We start from the raw sequence: 26,999 nt of genomic DNA on the forward strand, positions 1-26,999 counted from the left end.
ACAATTCCACCTGACCTGAATAGTTTTACATCAAACTTCGTAGCATCTTTAGTGCTTTTAGGAACAACATTTTCTTTCATCATTTGTAATTCTTCCTTATTTGCAGTGACAAAGTGATTGGCCGCCATTTTGCCGAGTCACACGAGGTGATTATCGAGAAATAGTCTGAATCTCTCGACCAATCAGCATGCATGATCTCTTATAATCACCTCGGTATTAACATTAAGACAATTAATCAACACCTTCGAACCAATCAGAATCGAGAATTCAAACATTTTGATCGAACGACCCCAAATGGACGTCATGAATTTTCAGCGAACACAAGTTTCGACCACTCTACCTTTTTTTTTCCTTCTAATTCAGGACTACTGTTACATTTGAAGACTGAGGCATTTTGGTTTCTCTACATTATTTACCATCCTGCTTGTAAATTCATATTTATTTAATAATTTCATATGCATATTTTCATGTCTGTCTACGCCAACTTTGTTGGAGGTTATGTTTTCGCCTCCGTTTGTTTGTTTGTTTGTTTGTTTGTTTGTTCCCAACATAACTCAAAATGTAGTGAACGGATTTTGATGAAATTTGGAGGAAAGGTGAGCCATGGGCGAAGGAACAATTGATTAGATTTTGATGCAAATCCGGGGCGGCACGGTGGTGTAGTGGTTAGCGCTGTTGCCTCACAGCAAGAAGGTCCTGGGTTTGAGCCCCGTGGCCAGCGAGGGCCTTTCTGTGTGGAGTTTGCATGTTCTCCCCGTGTCCGCGTGGGTTTCCTCCGGGTGCTCCGGTTTCCCCCACAGTCCAAAGACATGCAGGTTAGGTTAACTGGTGACTCTAAATTGACCGTAGGTGTGAATGTGAGTGTGAATGGTTGTCTGTGTCTATGTGTCAGCCTTGTGATGACCTGGCGACTTGTCCAGGGTGTACCCCGCCTTTCGCCCGTAGTCAGCTGGGATAGGCTCCAGCTTGCCTGCGACCCTGTAGAACAGGATAAAGCGGCTAGAGATAATGAGATGAGATGAGATGATGCAAATCCAGATATGTATGCAGAGCCAGGATTTTTTTTTTTTTCTGTTCCAAATGTAACTCAATAAGTAGTGAACAGATTTGGATGAAATTTGGTGGACAGCTTTAGCATTACCCTAGGTTCAAGTGATTTGAGTTTGATGTTGATACAATAATATGTGGCTTGGCGGACGTCTACACTCTCTTGAATGCCCTTCTAGTTGACTCAAGGTGCTTTAAATGGGTGCATTTCAAAATAGTTGTACATAAAATCCATAATTAGAGAGATGATATTACTTTGTAAAATAAATGAATAAAAAAGAGTACATTGTGAGCCCCATTTGTAAATCAAGACACTTCACATGGGGTCACGACCCCAAGTTTTGGAACCAGTGTCTGGTAATCTTATTAATTATTGGAGATTGTATCATAGTTGTGTAATGTTTAGTGAGTAAACTTTAAAAAAAAAAACAACACAAAAACGCAAGAGCAAAACAAAAACAGGAATTCTTTAAAAAAATGGTCCAATCAAATGTATAGATCAGAATTAAATGTTGTGTAATGCTAGTTTTAAGCCATACATACTGTAGTTTTATTCTTACAGTAAGTCTTTGCACATTACCTCAGAACAAGATGGACAAGAAGTATCATATTCCCTTTCATATTCCATTCACACTGATTTCTCTGGAAATTCCAGACCTGTGATTTACATTCTGTAACTAGTGGAAGTTTCTGATCTTCTGTCTGTCCTTCTCATCTCGCCGGTTCGGCTCAGTGGGAGCTCGTCTTCAAAGCCGTCTTCCTTTTACTAACTCGTCTGTGTTTGTTCTGCCTTGGGATGCTCGGGATCACATCAGAACAGCCTGTGGATCTAAAATTGCTTTGACTTTGCAGGGTTTTGGAGTTACAATTCCCAGAATGCACCTCAGCCCTGAGCTGGGCCTGGCATATGGGGCAGAATATGGGCCATGCTGATCCCATGTAGTATATTCCTGCATATACTCATTCATCATCACGATAGTCCCAGAGCTACAGGCTGTTTGAAGACAGCAGCGTTTAAGTGCTTGCGACAGCTTGTCGGAAATTATTCACCGAAAACAATTGGACTCTTCGATGTAGAGCAGTTATGACTTAGATCTTATTAGATTTATGTGGAAATGAAGCTCATCTGCTCTGAATATCAAGAATGGAACAATATAAACGTTGTATATATCGGCAATTGTGTAACTGACAGTAATTTGACGAATTGACACTTTAAATAACGGAGTAACTTTAGTCACTTGTACAGTTGTGGTCAGATGTTTACATACAGTGACATGAATGTCATCTTGGATATGAATGTCATGGCAATATTTGGGCTTTCGGTCATTTCTTTGAACTGTTCTTTTTCTGTGGTAGAATGATTGTACAGCATACAGCTTTAATTAAAAAAACACTAGAATTTGATGCACAAGTTTTAATTTTCTTTGGGTTTTCTGAAATCAACACAGGATCAAAATTATACAAACAGGGTCAAAAATTTGCACACGCTCACTTAGATTATTAATTCAGAGGTGCTGAAACTTCCAAAATGTCTCTTATCTTGCCAAGTCCGAGGTCTCTAAACTTCCTGTTAGTGATCATGATTGACTACAGCTGGTAGCTTCTCTGTGCCTTCATAAAAAGGGTTTGTTTACAGCACTCATTGGATTGACCAACACACAGTAAAATGGGAAAGTCCAAGGAGCTCAGTGCAGATCTGAGAAAGAGGATCGCAGATATACGCAACTCTGGAATGTCTCTTGGTACCATTTCTAAACAACTGCAAATTCCAAGATCAGTTCAAACAATTGTATCCAAGTTATTGTGAGGTGTAGTCACTTTGTCAAGCCACTTTTGCTTCAAGAAAACCCATACTGTCACCCTCAGCTGAAAGGAAATTGGATGGTCATGAACAACCTGGGAACCATCATGGCACCATAGCACAGCCCTGCCATGAACTGGAAGCTGATGGATCACTGTCTACAGTTCAGATCACCATGGACTCTTAGGCTACATCCACACGACAACGGCAATGAGATGTTATTTAAAAAAATATCGCGTCCACATGGGCAACGATCAGTAAAATATCAGGTCCATATGGCAACGCAACGCTTGCTGAAAACGATGCAATACACATGCCACACCTCTAGGGGCGCTGTAAGACGGTCCCTTCGGAGACACCAGAACAATAGAAGAAGTAAGGACGCATGCGCATAAACTATTATGCGCGAGACTTCATATTAGCCACAAAGTCAGAAAAATCTGTTCGTAAAATTACATTATAATGACCAAATACAATGAAAAGTATTTTTCCAGTCTCACCTGTGAAAGATAATCCCATGTGATCTCATTTGGACGGTAAACCTGTTGGTACAGTTAAACGCAGCACATGAATGAGGCATCTTTATTCTCCGCTTTGACCCATCCAATATGGCGGCGAGGATGACGTATGATTCTACGCGGAAGGCGGCGTCTTTAATGGTCCGGAATAAATTGAATGCTACACGTTGATGGATTACTTTGTTCTTCTACGCCCTTTTTGAGGAATGTATTGTAGGACTTAAACCAACATCTGAAGAGGTGAAATCGCTCCTTTTTTTCCCTATTTTTGCTGGCGGGATTGACTCTGCCCTAAGGGCTATTCTCTCTCTCTCTCTCTCTCTCTCTCACTTTGCACCATTACACAATAAATATTCACAGTGAAAATATTTTGTAAGCACGTTTCATGAACCAAGTTATAGGATTTGTTGACAACTCGCATCGAGTTCGTTACACTTCTACCCGGCGTGAAGCACTCACAGTCATGTGGTTGTGATGTCATCGTAAACAAATCCGTTCTACTCATCCAGACGACTTCGCAACGGCAACGTTGCCAGATCTTTCCACTCTGGAACCCGTTCTCAAAAGATTTCGTTTTGGGGCACCCAAAATGCCGGTAAATAAACAATTGTATCGGATTCACCTGAATCCGTTGCCGTGTGGACAGGGCCTAAGAGGCTGCTATCCAAGAAATAACCCCCTGCTCCAAAATTGACACCTTCAAGCTTAACTAAAGTTTGAAGCTGACCACATGGACAAAGAAGCCTTCTGGAGGAAAGCTGTATGGTCAGATGAGACAAAGATTGAGTTGTTTGGCCACAATGACCACCATGTACAGAAGGACACTGTACCAGCTGGTGGTGGTGGTAGGATCATCATGCTGTGGGGCTGTTTTGCTGCCAGTGGAACTGGTTCATTGCACAAAATGGATGGAATAATGAAGAAGGAGGACTTCCTCAGAATTCTTCAGCATAAACCATCAGAAACTTGAACACGACTTGGGAGTTACAACAGGACAATGAACCCAAACACGCATCAGAGCTGGTTGTGGAGGATAAAGCAGGCTAACATTAAGCTTGAAACAAGCCCTGACTTCAACCCTATTGAAAATATATGGACCGTGCTTATAAGTCGAGTCCATGCCAAGAAAATTTTTTTTATTATTGAACTCTACCAATTCTACCATGAAGAGTTGTGAAATATCCAACCAGAATTCTGTCAGAAGCTTGTTCATGGTCAACAAAAATGTTTGGTCAAGGTGAATCTTGCGAAGAGACATTTTACCCAAATATTAGGTGTGCTGTATGTATAATTTTGACCATGTGTTGATTTCAGAAAACCCAAAGAAAATTAAACTTGTGCACCAAATTCTAGTGTTTTTTTTTTTATTAAAGATGTATGCTGTACAATCTGCCACAGAAAAAGAACAGTTCAAAGAAATGACTGAAAGCCCAAATATTGCCATGACATTCATATCCATGATGACATTCATGTCACTGTATGTAAACTTCTGACCACAACTGTATATACACTATTCAGTGAGATGCCACTATGTGAACAGTGTGTGTGTATATATTGTAAAGGGATTTATAATTTTTATTCAACTTGCAGTGTGTTTTAAGCTTGTTTTTATTTTGTTTTCTATCAGGAGTCATTTTTTTACACTTGCAGAAGGAGTCTTCATTGTCGGTGCTTTGTAACAATCAGGAGGTTTTCCACCATGGGAAAGTCTTCCTTATGCAGGGATCTAACTCGTCCTTTTCATCACATCAGGCCGATATGCAACGTTCCTTACCACTAGGCTCACAATATTGCCGACACGCCTGTAAAAGTTGTCGCTACACTAATAAAAAGACTTGACAATCTTGAAAATGTGGTCTTTTGTTGAATTTTCTCTTGTTATCCCAACGCAGCTGCGACGCCGCGATGCTATGCAAATGTTCTACACTCGGACATACTCCATGTAAGTGCCCGGTGCGTAGCTGCCTGAGTAGTTCCATGTGGAGATTGTCACTGATCATGCTAGTCCAGTTTACCTCCTAACTTACGCTGTGTTCGCGGTAAGGTGCCATCCATGTTAAAAGGCGCCTACGCACCATGTACATAATATGTCCCGGTCCCCAAGTTACTGTAGATCTGGATAGTGATGTATTGTATTGTAATTGAATGACTGAATCTGAAAATAAAGCTGGCACTTGGTGAACATCAACTGGTTGTTTTATTCTTATTCCATTAATAGGTCACTAAAATAGTTGAATATTAATTATAATAAGTCTTCAATCAAAAACAATCACAGCAACTTTTGGCAAAAAAAACCCATCTCATTAATATTACCAAAAAAAGAGTGACTTTCAGAGAGGCCTGCAAGGGACAGGAAATGCACTAGAATGCATCTCCGAGCATGCAGAACCCATGAGCTTTCTGGGCCTAAGGCGGCCCCCGAACCCCAAGCCATTATGACTGGAGCGACTACACTGATATTTTTGTCTAGCTAGAACCCTGTTATGGAAGACTTTGTGTGTTGGAGTTTGTTAGTAACGTAAAAAGTTGTATTTTGTGTGTGTTAATAACTTAAAAGAGAGGTAGATTATAGCTGCTATACAAAGTGATTACATGAACTAGCTCGTCTCGCGGATATTCCACAATGCAATATTAAATGCAATCATAAGCAGATAAAAAAGTATGACGCTTTGTTTCATCTCATTATCTCTAGCCGCTTTATCCTGTTCTACAGGGTCGCAGGCAAGCTGGAGCCTATCCCAGCTGACTATGGGCGAAAGGTCATCACAGGGCTGACACATAGGCCAAGTTTACATTAGACCGTATCTGTCTCGTTTTCTTCGCGGATGCACTGTCCGTTTACATTAAACCGCCTGGAAACGCCGGGAAACGGGAATCCGCCAGCGTCCACGTATTCAATCCAGATCGTGTCTGGTCCGGTGCTGTGTAAACATTGAGAATACGCGGATACGCTGTGCTGAGCTCTAGCTGGCATCGTCATTGGACAACATCACTGTGACATCCACCTTCCTGATTCGCTGGCGTTGGTCATGTGACGCGACTGCTGAAAAACAGCGCGGACTTCCGCCTTGTATCACCTTTCATTAAAGAGTATAAAAGTATGAAAATACTGCAAATACTGATGCAAATACTGCCCATTGTGTAGTTATGATGGTCTTTAGGCTTGCCATCCTTCCACTTGCAAGTGGTAAGTGACTTGCGCACAGCGGCTCAGTCCCGACTCACTGCTCGTGCGCTTCACTCGCGCGCTCTGTGAGCTGCGCAGGGCCGGAGTGCGCACCCTCCAGAGGGCACTCGCTGTTCAGGGCGGAGTGATTTGGAGCGCAGCCGCTGAGGAGGAAGCGATGAGCCGCACTGACACATTTCAACTTACGTGCCGAATTAGTCATGTGATTAGCGTATCCGTGTATTGGCGTTGCTGTGTGCACGCGAATCATGTATTGGCGTTGCTGTGTGCACGCTAATCGCTTTTAAAAACGTTAATCTGATGATCCGCTGATACGGTCTAATGTAAACCCCACCATAGACACAGACAACAATTCACACTCACATTCACACCTACGGTCAATTTAGAGTCACCAGTTAACCTAACCTGCATGTCTTTGGACTGTGGGGGAAACCGGAGCACCCGGAGGAAACCTACGCGGACACGGGGAGAACATGCAAACTCCGCACAGAAAGGCCCTCGCCGGCCACAGGGCTCAAACCCGGACCTTCTTGCTGTGAGGCGACAGCGCTAACCACTACACCACCGTGCCGCCCATGATGCTTTGTTTGTTAGTATTGGCAAATTGCTGTAGTGTAAAAGGAGTACAGCACTTCAGGATGTGCTGTTATCGGAAAATTGTCCACTTCAGGGTGGTAACATTGCGTCGAGCCGCATCGCGCTACCTTGTTGTTGATTTTTTTTTTAAAAACAACATGCAGCATGATATAACTACGTATATATTTAACAGTTATTCCTCAAAATCAAGTCGTACATGAACTCAGGTACAACGAGATTGAGTGGAATAACTGTTTTATTCTATCCACGTTCACTGGATTTTGAGAAACGGAGCATTTGTATTTTTAGTTTTTGCAAATTTGGTAAATAAAAAATTTATACAAAATGTCCAACAATATCAGTTCCGCTTAGAATGTAAACAAACCGGCGAAATGACAGGAGCAATTTGTGAAAAATGCGATGATAATAATTCTTGAAAAATTTAAAAAGATATGTTCTTACCATCAAATACTTTCATTCCGTATTTTGTTACCTTTTTTTGTGTGTATCTTTTGGGGGGAGGTTTTATTTTTGAGTAGAGTTTTTAGTTCGTCCTTGATTGGTTCAGCAACTTTTTTTTTTTTGTTCAATCCACAACCTTTACATATTGCTTGATTTCTATATCATTTCTGTTTAGTGTATTTATGTTCATTCTGTACATATAATATTTATTTATTTATTTATTTATTTATCACCTTTCGTAGCTCTCAGGTGTTTGCTAAGTAAGTGCTTTTTTTAAATATATATAATATTTTGCACCTTAATTTTTTGCACCTTTGAGACTAGCACAAAAAATTTCTTTGTGCCTTAACAATGACAATAAAGTGCTTGAATTTGAACTTGAACACGCTCCGCCATTTTGTTTTTCTCTACTCACGGTATATGAGCTGATAGCCTAGCAGTAGAGTAGCCAATCAGGGCGTGCGATTGCTCATATCCAGTGAATGTAGATAGAATAAAATAAGATTACTCCATATATAAGCGCAGTTTCAACCCAAAAACTGTTTTTTATGCTTTAATGCTCACTGACCTGAATGAAAAAAACCAAACATACCATATATATATTATGTACTGTTTGTTAATCTTGCACTTCGGTTCTCATTCGTACAACCCCGATTCCAAAAAAGTTGGGACAAAGTACAAATTGTAAATAAAAACGGAATGCAATGATGTGGAAGTTTCAAAATTCCATATTTTATTCAGAATAGAACATAGATGACATATCAAATGTTTAAACTGAGAAAATGTATCATTTAAAGAGAAAAATTAGGTGATTTTAAATTTCATGACAACAACACATCTCAAAAAAGTTGGGACAAGGCCATGTTTACCACTGTGAGACATCCCCTTTTCTCTTTACAACAGTCTGTAAACGTCTGGGGACCGAGGAGACAAGTTGCTCAAGTTTAGGGATAGGAATGTTAACCCATTCTTGTCTAATGTAGGATTCTAGTTGCTCAACTGTCTTAGGTCTTTTTTGTCGTATCTTCCGTTTTATGATGCGCCAAATGTTTTCTATGGGTGAAAGATCTGGACTGCAGGCTGGCCAGTTCAGTACCCGGACCCTTCTTCTACACAGCCATGATGCTGTAATTGATGCAGTATGTGGTTTGGCATTGTCTGGTTGGAAAATGCAAGGTCTTCCCTGAAAGAGACGTCGTCTGGATGGGAGCATATGTTGCTCTAGAACCTGGATATACCTTTCAGCATTGATGGTGTCTTTCCAGATGTGTGAGCTGCCCATGCCACACGCACTAATGCAACCCCATACCATCAGAGATGCAGGCTTCTGAACTGAGCGCTGATAACAACTTGGGTCGTCCTTCTCCTCTTTAGTCCGAATGACACGGCGTCTGATTTCCATAAAGAACTTCAAATTTTGATTCGTCTGACCACAGAACAGTTTTCCACTTTGCCACAGTCCATTTTAAATGAGCTTTGGCCCAGAGAAGACGTCTGCGCTTCTGGATCATGTTTAGATACGGCTTCTTCTTTGAACTATAGAGTTTTAGCTGGCAACGGCGGATGGCACGGTGAATTGTGTTCACAGATAATGTTCTCTGGAAATACTCCTGAGCCCATTTTGTGATTTCCAGTACAGAAGCATGCCTGTATGTGATGCAGTGCCGTCTAAGGGCCCGAAGATCACGGGCACCCAGTATGGTTTTCCGGCCTTGACCCCTACGCACAGAGATTCTTCCAGATTCTCTGAATCTTTTGATGATATTATGCACTGTAGATGATGATATGTTCAAACTCTTTGCAATTTTACACTGTCGAACTCCTTTCTGATATTGCTCCACTATTTGTCAGCGCAGAATTAGGGGGATTGGTGATCCTCTTCCCATCTTTACTTCTGAGAGCCGCTGCCACTCCAAGATGCTCTTTTTATACCCAGTCATGTTAATGACCTATTGCCAATTGACCTAATGAGTTGCAATTTGGTCCTCCAGCTGTTCCTTTTTTGTACCTTTAACTTTTCCAGCCTCTTATTGCCCCTGTCCCAACTTTTTTGAGATGTGTTGCTGTCAGGAAATTTCAAATGAGCCAATATTTGGCATGAAATTTCAAAATGTCTCACTTTCGACATTTGATATGTTGTCTGTGTTCTATTGTGAATACAATATCAGTTTTTGAGATTTGTAAATTATTGCATTCTGTTTTAATTTACAATTTGTACTTTGTCCCAACTTTTTTGGAATCGGGGTTGTAGATCAGTTTATCTGTTTGCATGTCTGTAGAATGAGAAACTGACATTGTTCCCTTGCAGATGTGTCCCGAACCCCTGTGAGCACGGAGGCCGGTGTTCTCAGACTGGAGATGTGTTTAAATGCTCCTGCGATGGAACTGGATACACCGGAGCGACCTGCCACACATGTACGCCTGTCAAAGACTTCATCACTAAGTACTACAGTACACTCACCGGCCACTTTAAAGCTAGACGTCCTTTCGATTTCATAAAATCGGTGAAATTTAGTTCTCTCTGAAATGTGGTCACTGTGATATATGTTTATTTCTGTCATATCTCACAAAATATCAGGCCATTCTGTGGCTGGGAAATTATTTAATTTGAGGGGATTAAAGCAAATGATGTGCATGAAATCGCTCGCTTCGCACAGTCAAGCAGACAGAGGAAGTCCGTGTGTGTGTGTGTGTGTGTGTGTGCACATGCGCAGGTTTACTTTTGAGCGTGCACTGACAGTTCCATCATTCTGTCGCTAAACGAACAGCTGATCACACCGAGGTGCTCGCTGACTGCCGATATTTATTAGTTTGGTCCTCCGTTTCCTTTCCTTCGTATATAACATAACGTCTTTTTTTTTTTTTTGCGGTCCGGTTTCCATCAAATCCTGAGCTCTGATTGGCTGGCAAGCGGGTCCGTATCCTACAATACGGACCCCGGATACGGACCTCTGGCGACTCACTCGTTCACAACAACAAACAACATAGTAGCAATTTTTGTCAACATTTATTTTCGCATTTCTCAGGAGAATAGCATTAATTTTACAGCATGGATAGCGATAACGACAGTGTTCACAGCGAAAGCGAGTTTTACTCCCCTGAGGAAGAAGAAATAAAAGAAAACATTTCAGGAGAAAGCTAAAAACCTGTAACTGTTGCCAGGGGCGCCGCCAGAAATTTTGGGCCCCATGAAAGATTAGAATTTTGGGCCCCCCAACTTTGCCCACCCTCGTCACAATTGCACTATTGTCATTATTTGACTTTTGATAGCCCATGGACCTTGAGTTTGTGACTTTGGTGGGGTTTACATTAGACCGTATCAGCGGATCATCAGATTAACGTTTTTAAAACGATTATCGTGCACACAGCAACGCCAATACACGGATACGCTCGGCTCCGCAGGCATCCTGCGCTCCAAATCACTCCGCCCTGAACAGCGAGTGCCCTCTGGAGGGTGCGCACTCCGGCCCTGCGCAGCTCACAGAGTGCGCGAGTGAAGTGCACGAGCAGTGATTTGGGACTGAGCCGCTGTGTGTGTGATCTCAGTGCATGTCGGGCATGCGCGTCACTTACCACTTGCAAGTGGAAGGATGGCAAGGCTAAAGACAATCATAACTACACAATGGGCAGTATTTGCATCAGTATTTGCAGTATTTTCATACTTTTATACTCTTTAATGAAAGGTGATACAAGGCGGAAGTCCGCGCCGTTTTTCAGCAGTCGCGTCACATGACCAACGCCAGCGAATCAGGAAGATGGATGTCACAGTGACGTTGTCCAATGACGACGCCAGCTAGAGCTCAGCACAGCGTATCCGCGTATTCTCAATGTTTACACAGCACCGGAGCTGACACGATCTGGATTGAATACGTGGACGCTGGCGGATTCCCGTTTCCCGGCGTTTCCAGACGTTTTAATGTAAACGGACAGTGCATCCGCGAAGAAAACGAGATAGATACGGTCTAATGTAAACTTGGCCTTTGTTATTACATTTTATGTATTAACCTACCAGGGACTGGATGAAAACTGGTCAGTGACTAATTCTGGTGCATTTACAATCACAAATGAAAATTCAAGATTTTGCCACATGCCTTCTTGTGCTAGGACAATTGGTAGTGAAATGTATGATGTGACTGCTAATAAATCATAGAAAAAGTTTGTCAAAGCAAATATTCAAATATCCATGAACAATAAAATATTCAATATTCAAGATAGATTCTTACCAGCAATATCAACCAATCCAAATGTAAACATGAAGAACAATATTTACACTACTCATACAGTAAAGATTTAAATACCCAAGTCTAGGCGCCGAGGCTTCTTTGTAGCAAAGTCATGAATTAAATCTTTGAAGTCTAGAGAGCGAGCCAATTCACTTTCAATTGAAAGTATTGCTAGACTATTCAACCTCTCCTGCAACATGGTCGACCTGAGGTAACTCTTGATCAGTTTGAGTTTACTGAATGCCCTTTCTCCACCAGCAACTGTAACTGGCAGAGTGCAAAAAATCCTGACATTTCAATTTGATCAATTACGTACGTATTTCTTCATATGTTGTAACCTCTATCCCTCTTCTATGTGTGCTGCGCTTTCTCCAGCTCCTCAATTTGAAACCAATGGTTTAGAACGTGTGAACATTCCACACATGTAACCATGTTGAACACTTGACTGGTGTCCGTTATTAGCAACACTTTAATCTAGCAAACTGTATATGGCGCTCGCTCATTAACAACTTCAATCCTAAAGCATTTATGGGTTGTATTGCTGCTTACCTCCTTCTCCAAAGGGCGGTTCAGTGGTTTGGTAGGGCGGAGGTCCCCCTGAGGCTGAATCTGTGCATATTTAGGGCACCCCATTAGTTATGAAACTGGTTATTAGCACTAGTTATTAGCACCAGCATAACGTAATATTTCATCTTGTTTATCACACAAGTCAGTTCAGTTATTAAAATGGAAAAAATGTCACTGTACAAACTGTAAAAGTGTTCTCTTGATAGGCTAATCCAACCACGTTCATACTGTTCATTTACCATTCGCTAATATTTTGAACACACATGTGAGCGATAGCTACCTTTCTTTGGGAAAAACTGAGTGAGCAGTTGCCTGCCTCTCCGGTCCCTCTCAGCTTTCAGCTGCCTTTCTTTACGTTTTTGACAGCCACTCTTCATATTTAGCGATCATAGACTGTACGCACTCCACTGCTGGCTGGCTGGCTGCTGCACCGCGACACAGCAGCAAGTAGCGTTGCACTGATCAGCACACAGATTTAACGCATCGCGCTTCTACCAGAACTGGACCGTACCGTTTCGCAAAAGGGGGAGGGTTAAATGACAATATGTTGAAGAACTCAAGAAATAGACAACCTTGTTCAATTAGCTCATTTTACCAGATGGAATATTGCATTGTTGTTATTTCAAAAGTCTTATTAAAATCATATTATCAGCCCCTTAAAGGGCCCCATGTCAGTGCTGGGCCCCTAGAATTGTTCTAACCTTTCCCCCCCGGTGGCACCCATGACTGTTGCTAACGCCCAGCAAAAAGATGGCTGAATCCCGAATGACGCAATTTTGTATAAATAGGGGACTACATAGGCGGCAAAATGTAGTTTTTTTCCTGCCATGGAAGTGCACTTGTATACCGAGGAGGAAGCCATTTGCATTACAGCTGTGAATGAGGATTCAAAATGGCGAGTCGCCTCGGATTTGTTTTCCCTTTCGGGCGCTCTCGTTTTCTGTTAGAATTTGGTAAAGAAAAAAATAAATATTTTATTTACCAGCTTAAAGTCGGTCCGTATGGTGAAAAACCGTGACCTCGGCCTTAAATACTGACCTCGGCCCAGAGGGCTTCGCTCAGTACTTTCAAGACTTTGGTCACGGTATTTCACGATACGGACCTCCCAGCTGGTAAATAACATATATTTCTTCTTGCTTTCTTTCCGTTACTGTAGTCAGTCTTTCACGTTTCATTCGCACACTCACGTCCTCTATTTTTCTCTCCTGTTTCAAATTTGTATCCCACAATGCCTTGCATGAACGGGGAAAGCCCACCACGTCACGCATGACGTAGTATCTTGTATTGGCTCATGGTGAAGCAGGAAAAAGTAGTGGAGAATTTAGGGTCACATGGCTTTAAATTCATTAATTGTTCTATTTAAAAAAAACTAATAAAATTGCAAGTCTGTGATTCGAATTCAGTAGCTTTCGGTCCACTAAACAAAAATAATTGGGTGTCGGGGAAAATTCTTTTTATGACCTACACTTGAAAAATCCGAAAGGCAGTCTAGCTTTAATAGGAACTTGTTGTTGATTCTAAGATTCCTGTTCTTGGCTGGCAGGAGTGGAACCCAGTGTGGAGATGCTTTTCTGCTCACCACGGTTGTAAAGAGTTGCTATGAGTTACTATATCCTTCTGGTAGCTCAAACCAACACTCATGCCACAGTGAAAGAAAGTCACACAAAAACTGAGATCGCAATTTTTCACATTCTGATGTTTGAATGAAGTGAAGATTGACTGAAGCTCTTGATTTGTAGCTGCATGATTTGATGCACTGCGCTGCTGTCAAAGGATTGGCTGATTAGAGAACGTAGATATTTCTACTGTACTGTAATGGAAAAAAACCGCGCATCTTATCTTTGACTCGTGTATTTCTCCTGATCTGCTCCGTTGTGTTTACGTAAACTTGATTAGCTGATTAATGTTAACTGATAATGCAAACATTTTCTGAGTAACATCTTGAAAGTGTGCAGAATTCGTGAACTCCTCTCAGGTGTTTTGTTCTCTCTTTCCATTCCTTCTAAATATAGCTGATTAATGGAGTACAGAAATAAACTGATCTAGCAGTTGCTACAGGTGTGTGTGTGTGTTTGTGCTTATGTTTGCTTTTGTGCAGCGGTCTACGAGCAGTCGTGTGAGGAGTACAAGCACCTGGGCCGACGCTCAGACTCGTACTGGATCGATCCGGATGGGAGCGGACCCCTCGAACCCTTTAAAGTCAGCTGCAACATGACGGGTGAAGAAATGCTTTCGTCCTTTTCTTATGATATGTTCACTATTTAGCAGAACTGGGGTGGGTTTCCCAAAAACATCATAGCACAAAGATCATCATTAAAGGAGAGCTGAAGGCAATTTTTTTATGATCAAAATTCTATTTATCTTGTTTTATTAAATATCGGAATGCATGTTTGATAGCTATTTTGTCATTGCTATAGCAAGTTATGAGTGTTTGAAATATGCTATGTGATATATCAGTCCATATGTCAAAGCAACGGCCGTAAACGAGATTCGTTGAGACCTGTGCGAGACATCGTAGGACTACAGCGGAAAATGAAGTGACCAACATCTGCCAACGTTTCCTGTGTCCGAAATCACTCACTAGTTCACTACTCCCTATACAGGGAATTACTAGATAGAGGACTATATACTGAGCTCATTGGTAAAATGGGGGAAAAAAAACGCTTTCGGACACTACTCCGTCACGCTGGTATTTACGTCATTACTGTCGCACGATTAAAACGTGCCAGATCAGTCGGCTGGTGGGTTTTCAAAATAATAAATACATGCATGTATTTTTGTGATAAATCCATATTATACTGAGCGCATTTCCAACATTAATCAATACAAAGTACCTGCGTCTTTCAGTTCTTTTAAATCAAGGCTGAATACTTTCTTTCTTCTTTGCCTTTTATTAAATCAAATTCAAGACTTTTAATTTGATTTCCTTCAGCACGGACAGCACTACAAAATGGCGTCCCCACTATATAGTGCCTTATATAGTGAGTAGGGAGCGATTTCAGACACAGGGAAAGAGACCAACATCTGCCAACGTTGTCAAAAAACGTTGTCATGTTGCATTCTTTCGAATGCTGATGTAATCAAGCCGGAAGTTTTGTTTGTCTTGATAGCAGTCAGGAAAGTTTGAAAAAAGTAGGCAGTAATCGTCATTTAAACTCATTTTTGTGCAATATTTTGTTTGGAAAACAGTTTTCAAAATGACGCTACTGACACCTGGCTGACACTTCACGTTTCAAAGTCTCGTGAAGATCGCGCGGATGAGCGACGCCTGCCGTGGACCAAACGAACTAAATTCAACACGGCTAAAAACCGAACAGGCCGATAAGTCTCATCTCATCTCATTATCTCTAGCCGCTTTATCCTTCTACAGGGTCGCAGGCAAGCTGGAGCCTATCCCAGCTGACTACGGGCGAAAGGCGGGGTACACCCTGGACAAGTTGCCAGGTCATCACAGGGCTGACACATAGACACAGACAACCATTCACACTCACATTCACACCTACGCTCAATTTAGAGTCACCAGCTAACCTAACCTGCATGTCTTTGGACTGTGGGGGAAACCGGAGCACCCGGAGGAAACCCACGCGGACACGGGGAGAACATGCAAACTCCGCACAGAAAGGCCCTCGCCGGCCACGGGGCTCGAACCCGGACCTTCTTGCTGTGAGGCGACAGCGCTAACCACTACACCACCGTTCCGCCTAGGCCGATAAGTATAATATTTAATTGCAATTAGTTGCCAATACAAGTCACGATATAAGGTTATTAAAACCGAAAACGTAATTGAATAGCACGTTAATTAAGAAATAAAGCAAGTTTAAAAATGACTTCCGTTCTCCTTTAAATGGTAGAGCGAGCAGCACAATGAACCCTTTCACTCCTAGTTAAGATGCTCTTAGCGTTAAGAGGCTTTTGAGAAACCCACCCCTGGTCGTTATCATACAGCCAGGTCACTTGATAGAAATTTCAACAATGATGAATAATATTGTGTGTGTGTGTGTGTGTGTGGTTTTTTTTACGTGTCAGGTGATAAAGTGTGGATGATGCTGATGAACGATCTGCCTGCTCAGAGTGCAGTGAACTCAGCGTCTGCTCCTGATCAGGAAACTGTCCTGAAACTTGGTTACAATGTGTCTCCAGAGCAGGTGCTTTTCTTTCTTCATTCAGGAACACTGCAGAGATTAAAGGAGGCAAAAATAAGCATTTCTCGTTCGTTCTAAAATGGTGTGTATGGTGTTTTTTTTTCCGTGTGTGTGTTTTTAGATAAATGCCGTCATCAGTAACGCGGAGCACTGTGAGCAGCATGTAGCCTACATGTGTCGAATGTCACGCCTCCTCAACTCGCCAGGTAGTGTGTGTGTGTGTGTGTGTGTGTGTGTGTGCAGATCTTCACCCTCTCTGAGCCACACTGTCCAACATGATGCATGATGCCGTACTTCTTATTTCCAACAATTTCCAAAGTGCCTTAAAGGTATTCTTTACTCTCGAGACGCGAACCTACTGCATTTTGTGATTTCATGTTCATCGCTAAACCGGTTGCTGTACGCATGACCTATTTCTCGTTCTTGTGAAGGTTGAAGTCATGACACAAACATTAATCAAGTTGCTGCGGAGAAACAGTGAGGACAAGGAAACTGTAACATCAGCTGCGGACTTTGGTTGTACTCTGTGTGTTATTACATTTTGGCTTCTTGTACATCTGTAGGTCCTGTAACTCAATCAGCCTTCAACGGAATATGTAATTTTATCCATAAGCAGTTACTTGGTGTCTCTCCGGAGATGTCACGATGCTCCGAAGACCAGAATAAAACAGCAAGCTTTCACTTGAGAACTTTCCAAGGACCGAGCTCCACTACAACCCAATAAATGACACGCTGTCCGTTTTATCTGCATACACAGTCACCGTCCACTTTAAAGCATGTCTCCCTCCCGTTGAAACTTTCTGTGTTGAAAAAGACTCATATATTGACGCCATTAAACGAATAAATACCTTCAAATGGTGTATATATATTCCAAAATAAAGAAAATGAAATAGTTTTTGGACCCCCCCCAAAAAGGCGCAGTGATAGGCCTACGAACGATCGCGAAAAAATGAGGTCACAACCCGAGGTCACGTGATCGATCTGACCTCGATATATATTTAGCTGGAGCGAAAATGGCGGAACGAAAGAAGATAGGGAGGCCAGAAAAGTTCGAAACAGATAGCGCGAGGAAAAAGGCAAGAGTGGCATATAAAGCGGCAAGATATCGTATAGACATTGGACCGGTTTCGGAAGAGTGGATACGGCGAAAGGAGGAGATGGGGATGAAAACCCACGCGGATTTCGCAGCATTTCTACTGAACAGGTACATTTTGAAGTTGAAGTTTTGTTTGTTGTTGTTGTTTTGTCTTCTATATATCTTTGGGTCTTCTGCTCGTCGCTATCGATGTTGAAAACAATATGGCTACACGCACATGTGTTTGTTTATCGGCAGATAGTGACCTGGATCTTTACTAGTTCGGAAATGAGTGATTCGGCGCTATAGTACTACGCGGGCAAAAAGTAATCCCTTTATTCGAAAATTATTTTTTATTTCTAGTCGTTTATTTACGCTCACATTTGATCATTTATGATAATTTTCATACAAAAGAAAATACACGAAGTTTCAACGGGCGGGAGACTCACTTTAATAGAAACCTGTTCTCAGCTGCAGGACTGGAACCCAATGTGTTCTCCTGCTGTTGCATGCTGAGAAGCTTTTCTGCTCACCATGGTTGTAAAGAGTTGCTATGAGTTACTATATCCTTCCTGGCAAAAAAAAAAAAAGCTCAATCCAACCTGTCCATTTTCTGATCTTTGACCTCTCTTATCAACAAGGCGTTTATTTTCACCCACAGAACTGTCGCTCACTCTTTCAATGTTTTTTGTTTTACGCACCATTCTGTGTTGGGACTGTTGTGTGTGAAAACCCCAGGAGATCAGGAGCAGTTTCTGAAATACTCAAACCAGTCCATCTGGCTCAAACCAACACCCATGCCACAGTGAAAGAAAGTCAGACTTTGAGATCACAGTTTTTCCCATTCTGATGTTTGAATGAAGTGAAAATTAAAGGGGAACTGAAGGCAAATTTTTTATTATCAAAATTCTATTTATCTCATCTCATCTCATCTCATTATCTGTAGCCGCTTTATCCTGTTCTACAGGGTCACAGGCAAACTGGAGCCTATCCCAGCTGACTACGGGTGAAAGGCGGGGTACACCCTGGACAAGTCGCCAGGTCATCACAGGGCTGACACATAGACACAGACAACCATTCACACTCACATTCACACCTACGGTCGATTTAGAGTCACCAGTTAACCTAACCTGCACGTCTTTGGACTGTGGGGGAAACCGGAGCACCCGGAGGAAACCCACGCAGACACGGGGAGAACATGCAAACTCCGCACAGAAAGGCCCTCGCCGGCCATGGGGCTCGAACCCGGACCTTCTTGCTGTGAGGCGACAGCGCTAACCACTACACCACCGTGCCGCCCTATTTATCTCATTTTATTAAATATCAGAATGCATGTTTGATCGCTATTTTGTCGCTGCTATAGCAAGTTATGAGTGTTTGAAATATGCTCTGTAATATATATCAGTCCATATGTCAAAGCGATGGCCGTAAACGAGGTTCGTTGAGACCTGTGCGAGACATCGTAGGATGGAAGTCAAACGTACAGCGGAAATCAAAGCGACCGACATCTGCCAATGTTGCCAAAAGACGAGCGCGCCGTCTTTCGAACGCTGACGTAATCAAGCCGGAAGTTTTGTTTGTTTTGATAGCAATCAGGAAACTTTGAAAAAAGTAGGCAGTAATCAGGGGCGCAGATACGTTTTTTGAACTGGGGGGGACAAAAAACTGGGGGGGACAAAAAACTGGGGGGGACAAAGCTGCCAGCAAACCAACCCCAACCCCGATATGCCTGTCAAACTTGTTGTGGGTAACCATAGCAACCAAGCTCGAGCTCGCAACCTGTGCAGTCTGCGCAGCTCAACCAACTGAATATCAGTTTTTGTTTTGTTTTATGTAAGTTGTTGCAACTATGTATACACTGCTGTGCACCTCAATAAACCGAATGGTAATTAGTCTTTTGATTTTTCCGTGAGGTTTGCCTTATGCAAAGAAAGACAGCATCGACGTTTTTTCCTCCCTATAAGTGGGGGGGACTGAACGAGGTGAATTTAAATCTGGGTGGGACGAATCCCACCCGTCCCACCCTCTATCTGCGCTCGTGGCAGTAATCATCATTTAAACTCGTTTTTATGCAATACTTCGTTTGGAAAACAGTTTTCAAAATGGCAGCGCTGACACCTGGCTGACACGTCACGTTTCGAAGTCTCGCACAACAAATCTTGTGAAGATCGCGCGGATAAGCGACGCCTCCCGTGGACCAAACGAACTAAATTCAACATGGCTAAAAACCGAACAGGCCGATAAGTATAATATTTAATTGCGATTAGTTGCCGATACGAGTCACGATATAAGGTTACTAAAACCGAAAACGTCATTGAATAACACGTTAATTAAGAAATAAAGCAAGTTTAAAAATGACTTCAGTTCTGCTTTAATAACTGAAGCTCTTGATTGTGCTGCTGTCAAGGGATCGGCTGATTAGAGAACCACATCAAACAGCAGGTGGATGGAGGGGTGTTGCTAATAAAGTGGCCAGGGAGTGTAGTTATGTTTAATGTTGAAGCTCGTCCATCCGTCTTCTTTACATGATTGACAAAAGTTCCAGCTTTAAATCTAATCGTGGTCCATAAATATTAAATATTCAACATTAGACAAACTTAACCTTAAAGGTTCCGACTGCAAAGTTGAATTCTGGGTAAAATGTTCTATTTCTATTGCTGTTGGAGTTTTGAAATGTTTCACTGCTGCACACACACACCGTTTATCCTGTATGTAAATGTTTTGCCGAGATAAAAAGCGTCCCGCATTTTACAGTTACGATTCTGGAGATCACTGAAGCAAGCGAGCAACAATATCACGTGATTACCATGGGGCGTGTCTGTTTGACCTACTTTTAACCAAAACAAGTCAGCGTCAGCAAACCGGGCGGACTCGGCTCTCCCATCAGCGAAAAAGAAAAGGAAAGCCTGCCTAGTGAGCGCAACTGCAAGATACAGCAAGGTTCGATGATGTCATTTTTCCGGACTGATAACTAAATCATTCTAGCTAGCGCTTAGCTATCTTAGCCTTAAGGCCAATTTATGCTGACAACCCAGTCCTCGCAGACGGCGTCGCAGATGGTGTCTGCGTAGCCCCCCCACCTTCGCAGACGCTCTGCGTGCACCTCCCAAAAATTGTGACCACCGCAGAAGCCTCGCAGACAAGAGGGCTCTGATTGGTCCACTCTACATCCGCTGTACACACATTTCCGCTTCCCTACTTTCCCGGTTTAGTTTGTTTTCACGACCGCCATTTTTAAAAACACGAGCGAAGATGGAGCAGCACGAAGAGCGGTTAATCGAGGAAGTGAGGAAGTACGTACATCTATACGACTCCAGTTCTAGTCATTATAAGTAACCGGAGGATAAACACTCCACTAACCACACCCACCAACTACTCCTAGCGATTTCGCGCCCCCTTGCGTTGTAGCGGTGAATAACATCGCGCACGCCTATTACTCCCCGCTCAACGATAAATTACAACTGTTTGCGAAAAGCTATCTGCGAAAGCCTTGTCGCAAGAGCACGCAGAGGCCCTTAGTATGCATGGGCTCGACTCGGGCACGGTACCGAGTATGGAGTTATACACCTAATGTTTTGATCTTACAGAGAAAGAAACGATAACACAAAAGCAGTAACATAGAAAAGATATAAATATTCATCTATATATTTGCTTCACGGATCTAGTCACGAATGTTAACCACAAATTACATCCCCGTGATTCAAAACTCTCTGAGCTCGATGTTGATGCAGAGTCACAATGTTTTCCGCACGTCGCCATTTTGGTGTGACGCAGTTCCATAGGCTAGGCTGACACTTGCACGATTCCGTGGCACGCATTGGCACGACTCGAGTCGTGCCCGTGCGCAAACTAGTCGTAAACTGGCGTGAAGTGTGCGTAAACCCGTCGTGACTGCGTGCCATGTCGGGACGAGAATTTTGAAATGTTCAAAATTTTGGTCACGACAAAATTTCGCAACCGGGTCGTGAACTATGCGCAAACTGTTCGTGATCTCGTCGTGAACTCGTCGGGACGATGCGCGAGGATGCGTGCCAGTGCGTGGAAGTGCGCACCATGCCACGACTGTCACGAACTGCCACGAATAGTTCACGAACAGCTCACGTCGAGTTCACGAGTAGTTCACGACATGTTCACGAATTGGTGCGTGTCGCAGCGTGGCCGTGCCTTCCCACTGACACGGTCACGCATTGATGGCACAAGCAGTTCACGACTAGTTTACGCACTTCACGAACAGTTTGCGCATGGCACAAGCAGTTCACGACGAGTTCACGAGCAGTTCACGAGCAGTTCACGACTACTGCGTGACAGTGGCGCTCGCGTCGGTGCGGGGGTATATATAGGGCTTCCCGGACACTTCTCGCCATTCGCAATTTTTTTTCTTGCTTTTTTCTTTAATGTCTTTTATTTTCTATTCCTTCATGACTTTTTTTGGGGGGGGGAAGTTTCGTTTCTTTTCTTTAAAAAATGGAACAACTGTGGATGCAGCTCATGAAGCTACTACCATTCTTTCTTGCCAAGGGACAGCACCAGCAGGGGACATGTAGTAATGTGACAGGTAGTCTCGCTGATCCTTTGCATCCTTCTGGGTATGATGGCCGGTTAGAGGCAGCAGCCCCTGCAGGTGTCAGTCAGTCCTCCATCCACCAGGGATCAGATCATGTGTGTCCGGATCTTCGCGGTCCACTTCTGAAATTGCGTGTGGGTATCTGATGAGGATGAGGTTGTGCATGACACAGGCGTGCCCAAGTCGGCACGACACCGTCCGAATTGCGCAAACTCGTCGTGCCAATGCGGGAAGTGCGTAAACTATGCGCAAACTATGCGTGAACTCGTCGTGCCAGTTCGTGAATGTGGACGGGCACGCATTCGTGAACTCGTCGTGAACTATGCGTGAACTAGTCATGAACAGTGCGGGAGCCTCCCAGTTCGTGCCCCAAAATGGCACGACTTGCCACGACAAAATCGTGGCCAAAAGTCGTGCAAGTGTCAGCCTAGGGATAGTTATGCTAATTACTCAAAGCTCCTCGCATTTCCTGTTTCCATAGGGCTTTACCCAAAGGAAAACGGCCCCAAAATGGACAAAAGCAACCTTCAGGGCATCAGAATAATCACATCACATCGTCCAAATGATATTGTTCTTGAGGAAAATGCCATGCACAATAAAAAAAATTGAGAATTTCAGACAACTTTGCAGTCAGCACCTTGAAGTTGTTATTATAGAAACGATAACGTAAGAGATTAGCATTAATATAAACCTGATTTGAATTAGAGCTGGCACGACTAGCAGAGCTGCTGGTGCAGAAAATGAATCAACACCTTCTGATCTGCGCAATCATCAATCAGTCAATCATCAATTCAAGAGTGCTACAGTATAATGGTGGTATAATTTGTTCATAAAGTATAAGTTTTTAACGTTCGAGCACTTTGCCGTTTTGTTAGACGGTCCCCCGTATAGCTGGTGGGTTGGCCGCGGAAACGAGAAGCACTTCTACTGGGGCGGCTCAGGGCCAGGAATTCAGAAATGCGCCTGCGGCATCGAGCGCAACTGCACCAATCCGAAGTTCTACTGCAACTGCGACGCAGACCAGAGACAATGGTGAGGCGTGAGAACTTCATTCTGTCCAACAAGCCTTAACACCTCAGACAAGATGCATGACGAATGATATAATGACACATCACCCTCTGGTGGTCAGTATGATTGATGTATTTTGCGTGTTATTTTCTTGATTCTTTATTTTTGGTCTCAGGCGTGAGGACGCAGGTGTGCTGATGTATAAGGACCATCTGCCTGTTACTCAAGTGGTTGTTGGAGACTTACAGCGCTCCGGATCCGAGGCCAAGCTCACCGTGGGACCTCTGCGCTGCCAAGGAGACCGTACGTCAAGTGTATTTTGAAAGAAAAAAATCCAGTTCGGGTTGAGTGAGATTTTTTCAACCTTTGGGGTAAAACCCAGATGATCACATAATGACCACTGACCAGAGGTGGACAAAGTCCCCAACTTCATCACTTAAAGGAACAGTCCACCGTACTTCCAAAATGAAATATGCTCTTATCTGAATTGAGACGAGCTGCTCCGTACCTGTCCGAGCTTTGCGCGACCTCCCAGTCAGTCAGATGCAGTCAGACACGCTGTCACTCCTGTTAGCAATGTAGCTAGGCTCAGTATGGCCAATGGTATTTTTTGGGGCTGTAGTTAGATGCGACCAAACTCTTCCGCGTTTTTCCTGTTTACATAGGTTTATATGAGCAGTGATATGAAACAAGTTCAGTTACACAAATTGAAACGTAGCGATTTTCTATGCTATGGAAAGTGCGCACTATAATGACAGGCGTACTAACACCTTCTGTGCGCTTCGGCAGCGCATTGATATCTGAGCTCCGTATCAATGCGCTGCCGAAGCGCGCAGAAGGTGTTAGTACGCCTGTCATTATAGTGCGGACTTTCCATAGCATAGAAAATCGCTACGTTTCAATTTGTGTAACCGAACTTGTTTCATGTCACTGGTCATATAAACCTATGTAAACAGGAAAAACGCGGAAGACTATGGTCGCATCTAACTACAGCCCCAAAAATACCATTGGCCATACTGAGCCTAGCTACATTGCTAACAGGAGTGACAGTGCATCTGACTGCGTCTGACTGACTGGGAGGTCGTGCAAAGCTCGGACAGGTACGGAGCAGCTCGTCTCAATTCAGATAAGAGCATATTTCATTATGGAAGTACGGTGGACTGTTCTTTTAAGTCAAAGTACAGATCCCGCTGCTTAAATGTTACTCCGATACAAGTGAAAGTTGTCCAGTCAAATTTTTACTTAAGTTAAAGCACTGAAGTACTTGCTTTTAAAAATACTTTAGTATTAAAAGTACATTTTCTGTCAGCGCATTGTTGTATTATTGCCACAACGCTTACAAAACCTAACGCCGTTACCAAAGACAGAAATGTGAATTCACAAAATGAACGCATGCTGTGCCGTCATGGTGGTTTAACGTTAAGCTAGCTGGTCAGTGAAACTCCACCTGACATGCTAGCAAACTCTTTTCAAACTTGAAATCATATTGTGTAGCTAACGCTACTAGAAAAGAAATATTTCTACATTCTGTTTATTTGGCAAGATTATGCTGAAACATATTGCTGAAAGGACTTCAGATAAGTTAACGTCATTCATGTTAGCGTAACTCCGTTTTTACATGCTAACTAACAGTGTCCAAGTTAACTAGCTATGTGTAAACGTTAGCCGTGGACAAGGCTACGGCAACTTGGTGGGCAAATCCATAGAAAGTCATTTGACTAACCAGACTGCATAGCTACATTTGCAATGTTATCGCTAGCTCTGAAAGCACAGACAACTTCATTGCAAGCTTTCTCTTGGAATAAAACGTTTATATCCCTCAATATGCTTCCACAGGTTGGACGGCGAGTTTTTGTAGGCCGTGATGTGGTTCATTTTTGGCAAACAAAGCAAACATTTAAAACGAAACGAATCTTTAATCCTTTCAGAAAACTGAAATATGGGTTCCAGGTAAAGCCATGAGTGCGTGCGTCCTCCAGAACCGTCTGCTTCCATTCTGCCATCAACTGATCGTGTTAAATAACGCTGCGGAGAAATCATTGAACTTGATTTTATACAGTCTATGGACGTGACGTGACCCTAGTGATTCCTGATCGGCTGTCTCAGTGTCACCTGCGAAAAAACCAATCACATTTCAGAAAAGACAATAATAAACATCCACTTTCAAAGCCGCTTCATAGTAACGAGTAACGAGGACCTTGATAGAAATGTAGTGGAGTGAAAAGTACGATATTTGCCTTTCAAATGTAGTGAAGTTAAAGTCATAAATTTCCAAAAAAAATAATACTCAAGTAAAGTACAGATACTCAAAAAGTGTACTTAAGTACAGTACTCAAGTAAATGTACTTCGTTACTGTCCATCTCAGCCACTGACAGATGAAGACGTGAATAACATCAATGATCTCATTACAATGGCACCTGTCAAGGGGTGGGATATATTAGGCAGCAAAAGAACAGTCAGTTCTTGAAGTTGATGTGTTGGAAGCAGGAAAAATGGGCAAGCGTAAGGACCAAATAGCGATGCTAGATGTCTGGGTCTGAGCATCTTCAAAATGGCACATCTTGTGGGGTGTTCCCGGTATGCAGTGGTTAGTACCTACCAAAAGTGGTCCAAGGAAGGAAGAAGTTAAACACCTTTCTGTTTTAGCCAGCATTAACTTTTTCAGCAGTTTGTCCTACAGGAGCTCTTCTGTGGGATCGGACCATATGGGCTAGCCTTCATGCCCCATGCGAATCAATGAACGTTTGGCACCCATGACCTTATCACCAGTTCACCGGTTGTCCTTTGGATCCTTGGACCACTTTTGGTAGGTACTAACCACTGCATACCGGGAACACCCCACAAGATGCACCATTTTGAAGATGCTCAGACCCAGTCATCTCACCATCACTATTTGGTCCTTACACTTGCCCATTTTTCCTGCTTCCAACACATCAACTTCAAGAACTGACTGTTCACTTGCTGCCTAATACCTAATATATCTCACCCCTTATTAGCTCGTCTGGCCATAAAGTCGATGAGATGTTGCCATGGCGCGGCATCCGTCGTCCATCCGTCATCCACAATTCAGTTAAATCGCGTCTCCTCCGTCAGTTCTCCACTGATTTCCGTTCCAATTATTTTGTTTGAAAGAACTCGTCACTCCGCACAAAACTTGGTCGTTGTTTTGTCAAATTCTTTGCTAATGAGTTACTAATTAGGCCAAATTAATGAATTTTCCAGGCCTGTCACTAGAATTGTACCTCCTCTCTGATTTCTCAACATTTCATCGATCTCATTTCAGTTCTGATCAATGTTTTGGTTAGATCTTTCCATGAGGAACAAAACTTCGTCTTTTGTATCTTGATATTCTTGTTGTAAACAATTTGTTTATTTTCAGTTAAATTGTGTCTCCTCCCTCCCTCAGTTCTCAGTGGATTTCAGTTCTGATTGTTTTGAAAGAACTAGTCACTCTGTACAAAACTTGGTCATTGTATTGTTAAATTTTTGCTAACGAACTGCTAATTAGGTCACCTTAACGAGTTTTTGAACTTCTCGTTAGAATTGTATCTCCTCTCGCAGTTCTCACCCGATTTCAGTTCTGATTGATGTTTTGGGTCGATCTTCCCTCGAGGAACAAAACTTGGTTGTTTGTTTATTGAGTTTCCTGTGGTAAACAATTTGTTTACAACTTTGTTTAATTTAAGTTAAATCGCATGTCCTCCCTCCTTCAGTTCTCAATGGATTTCAGTTCTGATTGTTTTATTTGAAAGAACTAGACCTTCTACACAAAACTTGGTCATTGTATTGTCAAATTTTCGCTAACAAATTAGTAATTAGGTCAACTTG

The 26,999-nt window shown here is 42.7% G+C and overlaps 1 protein-coding gene across 1 annotated transcript in view; it reads left to right on the top strand.

Annotated features, from left to right (window-relative positions):
* cntnap2b (contactin associated protein 2b) overlaps positions 1-26,999 on the top strand; it is a 163,998-nt gene that overhangs the window by 120,278 nt on the left and 16,721 nt on the right. Inside the window, exons 11-16 of the mRNA XM_060906391.1 lie at positions 9,900-10,006; positions 14,480-14,599; positions 16,408-16,526; positions 16,645-16,729; positions 23,038-23,194; positions 23,346-23,473. Of these exons, the coding sequence (XP_060762374.1) occupies positions 9,900-10,006; positions 14,480-14,599; positions 16,408-16,526; positions 16,645-16,729; positions 23,038-23,194; positions 23,346-23,473 (716 nt within the window). The remainder of the gene's footprint in view (positions 1-9,899; positions 10,007-14,479; positions 14,600-16,407; positions 16,527-16,644; positions 16,730-23,037; positions 23,195-23,345; positions 23,474-26,999) is intronic.

The sequence above is a fragment of the Neoarius graeffei genome, chromosome 23 (assembly GCF_027579695.1).
Source record: "Neoarius graeffei isolate fNeoGra1 chromosome 23, fNeoGra1.pri, whole genome shotgun sequence".
Taxonomy (NCBI): Eukaryota; Metazoa; Chordata; class Actinopteri; order Siluriformes; family Ariidae; genus Neoarius; species Neoarius graeffei.